This window comes from Alosa pseudoharengus, unplaced genomic scaffold (assembly GCF_046254945.1).
Source record: "Alosa pseudoharengus isolate Yale_2024_CS ecotype anadromous, Long Island Sound unplaced genomic scaffold, YU_APseudo_1.1 YU_APseudo_1.1_scf_23, whole genome shotgun sequence".
Classification (NCBI taxonomy): domain Eukaryota; kingdom Metazoa; phylum Chordata; class Actinopteri; order Clupeiformes; family Clupeidae; genus Alosa; species Alosa pseudoharengus.
Genome location: NW_027468685.1, coordinates 2958927 through 2963926, shown reverse-complemented (window position 1 = coordinate 2963926; position 5000 = coordinate 2958927). Strand labels below are relative to the sequence as shown.

Genomic DNA, 5000 nt, shown 5'->3' with positions numbered 1-5000 from the left:
AAGTCACATTTTCACTGATCCACTGTTGCCACTGATGAAGGTCTGAGGACCGAAACGTTTGTTCACCTCACCTGGTAGCACCTGGCTTGATGGAGTAAACACTTCCTTTATTTATTTTTCAACCGCAAATAATGGTGTACGAGTTTTTTTCTTCATTGACTGTCACTTATCCACTTCTCCACACACACACACACACACACACACACACACACACACACACAGACACACACACACACACACACCAGTCCACTGGATGAAGAGCTGTTTACATCAAAAATGATAAACTAGAACGATATCGGCAAAATAGTAGTGTGTTTTGGGTGATGTTGGAATGTTTTGGGTGATGATGGAATGTTTTGGGTGATGATGGAATGTTTTGGGTGATGTTGGAATGTTTTGGGTGATGATGAAATGTTTTGGGTGATGATGGAATGTTTTGGGTGATGATGGAATGTTTTGAGTGATGATGGAATGTTTTGGGTGTGTGATGCATGATGCATGAGGCACCTGGGTGTTTCTAGGGTAATCCATCTGTTTGATAAAGCCCTCGGCAGTCTTCATGGCTGCCTTGCGCTCATTGGGGTTGGCATTACGCCCTGGGGAGGAGCAGGAAGGAGAAAAGCAGGAAATGACAAAAGCAGAGCAGGAAGTGACATTGCAAAGCAGGAAGTGACGGGAAATGTCACATGGAGAGAGCGGGAAGTGAGGTGTTTAGATGTGGGTTGCTGGTGTTGTGTTAACATGACAACAAACAGGTCTGGCCACAGATGGACCAATCAAAGCAGTGTAATATTTACAGATGGACCAATCAGAGCAATTTGAGCGTTATCTATAGACCGATCAGAGCAGTATGAGCTCTATAGATAGACCAATCAGAGCAGTAGGAGCTGCTCTGAGCAGTAGGAGCTTTATCTATATACCAATCAGAGCAGTAGGAGCTTTATCTATGGACCAATCAGAACAGTAGGAGCTTTATAGATGTGCCAATTGGAGCGGTGTACTATTCTGGTACCTTTCCAGACAAAGATCCGTCCACTCTTGCCGTGGTCGAGGATGAAGCACTCGTCTGAGAGGAGGCTGCTCTGGGGGAACGGGTTCTCCTCCGTTACCAAGGACACGGCCATCTCACCAGTGGCATCTGACACCTGCCAATAAAGACACAGTCACACACACACACACACACACACACTGGGCATAATTTAACTCCGCGGCTCCGTGGATCAGCAATCTCCTTGTCATCCCATTACCCCCCCCCCCCCGCCACACACATGCACACTCACAAGCGAACCCACACACACACACACACACACACACACACACACACACACACACACACAAACTATGCACACACTCATTTACATACACAAAAGTAGGGGATGGAGTAGATGGAGAAATTGTCAAGCGAAATTTATTTTTGTGGAGATGTAGTCCTGCACGTATAGTTAAAACGGATAATACAGAGATGGTTACTACGGTGATGCTAGGATAGACATGGTGGTTGCATAGCTTAATAAAAGTTGATAGTTTAAAAGTAGACTGTTTAAAAGTTGAATGTAGATAGTTTAAAAGTTGTTGATAGACAGTAGATAGTTTAAAAGTTGTTGATAGACAGCTAGTTTAATAGATAGTTTAATGGTAGTTTAAAAGTAAACCGTTTAAAAGTTGAAGGTAAATAGTTTAAAAGTTGTTGACAGACTGGAAGTTGAATGAATGTTGATATTCAAATAGTTTAATGGCTGTGTATAGGTAGATATTTGACGATAACTGAAAGTTGGAATGGCTCTAATGTTTGCTAGCAGTTATGCTAAGATTTCTAACTATGCTAACCATGCTACTTAGCTAATGTTTTATAGCAATGCTAACATGTTAACCATGTTACTTAGCTAACATTTTCTAGCAGTTTAATGAATGTTGATATTCAAATAGTTTAATGGCTGTGTATAGGTAGATATTTGACGATAACTGAAAGTTGGAATGGCTCTAATGTTTGCTAGCAGTTATGCTAAGATTTTTAATTCTGTTAACCATGCTACTTAGCTAATGTTTTATAGCAGTGCTAACTATGTTAACCATGTTACTTAGCTAACTTAGCTAATAATTTTAGCAGTTATGCTAACTATGCTAACTAGCATGCTAACTATGCTAACCATGTTACTTAGTTAACCTAGCTAATCATTTTTAGCAGTTTTGCTAAAAATGCTAACTAGCATGCTAACATGTTAGCATGCTAACTATGCTAACCATGTTACTTAGCTAACTTAGCTAATCATTTTTAGTAGTTTTGCTAAAAATGCTAACCATGTTACTTAGCTAACTTAGCTAATCATTTTTAGTAGTTTTGCTAAAAATGCTAACTAGCATGTTAACATGCTAGCATGCTAACTATGCTAACCATGTGACTTAGCTAACTTAGCTAATCATTTTTAGTAATTTTGTTAAAAATGCTAACTAGCATGCTAACATGCTAGCATGCTAACTTGCTAGCATGCTAACTATGTTAACCATGTGACTTAGCTTATCATTTTTAGCAGTTTTGCTAAAAATGCTAACTAACATGTTAACATGCTAACATGCTAACTATGCTAACCATGTGACTTAGCTAACTTAGCTAATCATTTTTAGTAATTTTGCTAAAAATGCTAACTAGCATGCTAACATGCTAGCATGCTAACTTGCTAGCATGCTAACCATGCTAACCATGCTAACTAGCTACAGTGGGTAGGAGTCATAGTTGATGACAAGTAACAGTTACAATGGCTAAACAGTTAAAAAGTTCAGTAGTTTAAAGGGTTAAATTGTTTAACAGTGAAATATTGTAGTGAGGACTTTTATTATGAAACAGTTTTTGGCAGAGGAAGCAGTTTAAAAGGATGTGTAGTCTTAATAGGGCCAGTTTGTATGCTTAAAGCCTGAGACTGGCAGTTGAGATCCAGGTGGCCTGAACACCTGCCATAGGATTCTAATTGCTTAATGGCCATATTATGATGTCATAATCGGCAATGTTAAGTCTATGGGGATTTTTAAAAAGTTTTTCTTTAATAGTTTAAAAAGTATAAAAGTTTCAAAGTTGAAAAGAGATAGCAACCCGATCTGTTTGAAGACCTACGTTACAAATTTGAATGAAGTTTCTAAGTTAAACTGTTCAAGAGAAATTGCGTCTAGAAAAAGTGGTAAGCGGAATAATAATAAGAAGAAGAAGAAGAAGAAGAAGTTGCCTAGGAAGAACAGTACAGTGCATTTTCATGCACTGTAACTAGCAGACATCACTATGAAACTTCACCAGTTGATTACTTACATTAGCTACTGTAATATGAGAAAAAAATGTATTACACGTTTTCTGTAATTTAATGTTTACATATGCAAACATTCTTTGTGAAGGTGTGAATAAATGTATGTTCGGATTTACACTTGTGTGTGTATGTGAGTAGGGAGAGTGTGTACACAGGACCAGTCAAACTATGAAAAAAAGTGTGACTTATAGTCCGGAAAATATGGTATTTCTTTTTTGTAAGTTGGTACATTTGTTTCAGGAAGAAACCAACAAAGTAGCTACACCCTGTGTCCTTGTGGTTTGTGGAAATGACACAGTGGCCTTATCTATCAAAGCCAGAGGCAGAGCTGTAAGGTAAGGGACAGTTGAGCAATGACCAGCAGAAAGTCTCAATGCCTCGGTGACACTAACTGATGAAGTTGCTATTGATACTGATTCATCATGACGGTTCAAACATTTTTAACTTTGGGGTTGAACTCTGTGCTCAAGTCACAGTCATTCTCATATTCCAAGAGAATGAATACTAAAGGGACATTAGAATATGGTGCGTACTGTAATTAAAATTAAAATGACTGGATCAGCAATCTCGTTGTCGATAAGGCAGCCGTGGCCTACTGGTTAGCACATCGGACATGTAACAGAAGGGTTGCCGGTTCAAACCCCAACCAGTAGGCGCGGCTAAAGTGCCCTTGAGCAAGGCACCTAACCCCTCACTGCTCCCTGAGCACCGCTGTTGTTGCAGGCAGCTCACAGCACCAGGATTAGTTTGTGCTTCACCTCACTGTGTGTTCACTGTGTGCTGAGTGTGTTTCACTAATTCACGGATTGGGATGGGATAAATGCAGACCAAATTTGCCTCACCGGATCAAAAGAGAATATGGGCCCTATCATGACATTCTAAAGTGCATCGTCACTCGTCAAAAGTCTATTCAAATTTAGTAGGATGTCCAGTTCACATTGGGAGGGGTTTCGTTCTCAAAAGTGGAGCTCATGGCGTAACAAGGTGTTCCTAGGTCTTTTAATCAGTCATATGGGTGTGTTTGGGGCGTAACATCATTTTAAACCAATTTAAACATCTGTCATTCGCTTTAACGGCGCAACGCGCGATATGTCAAATAAATGCATCGGTATTTGGGCATTCAATGGCGCATTTGAAGGAGGCTGCTTGCGAGACCGTATGGAATAGTCATTCTTAAACCATGCTTTACTAAAACCTAGCATAGCCTTCACGCATTTGCACTCGTCTATTATTTGAACTCATTGGCAAAGTGAAACTAACTTCACCAAGGAGTCAGTCAACGACAAGACAGTTATATGCAGTTACTTTCACTATTGACTGACAATGGGTTACCATCGAAAACATAGGCTGGAAAAAGCAACACTTACCCTAATGTTGCTCAAATGACTGAATAAAACAATATTTATCCTGCAGAGGAGTTGCTTATATCTCGTGACAGTGCGTCTTCAGCTGTGCTCCATATGTGTCTCTCGCCTCTCCCCTAATCACTTTTAACCGTCATTACCAATTTGCAAATGATGGTGAATAACTACTCATCATGAGATGTACAGTATTTCGTAATATCTTTATTCTAATTATGTTTCCCATTGTAATCGTGCAATTTGTAATGCTTTGCATGGACGTGCGCTGGTGTGCGTTCATGAATGATAGAAGGATGGTGCGTGCACCTGCCAATATGACTGTTGACATGCGCTCTTAAAATAGCATATG

The 5000-nt window shown here is 39.6% G+C and overlaps 1 protein-coding gene across 2 annotated transcripts in view; it reads right to left on the bottom strand.

The window, feature by feature from the left end:
* LOC143140321 (scinderin-like) overlaps nt 1-5000 on the bottom strand; it is a 33170-nt gene that overhangs the window by 11075 nt on the left and 17095 nt on the right. For both annotated transcript variants that reach the window (XM_076301110.1, XM_076301111.1), the window contains 2 exons: nt 1013-1145; nt 508-596 (listed from right to left, as the gene is read on the bottom strand). In XM_076301110.1, coding sequence (XP_076157225.1) covers nt 508-596; nt 1013-1145 — 222 coding nt within the window. The remainder of the gene's footprint in view (nt 1-507; nt 597-1012; nt 1146-5000) is intronic.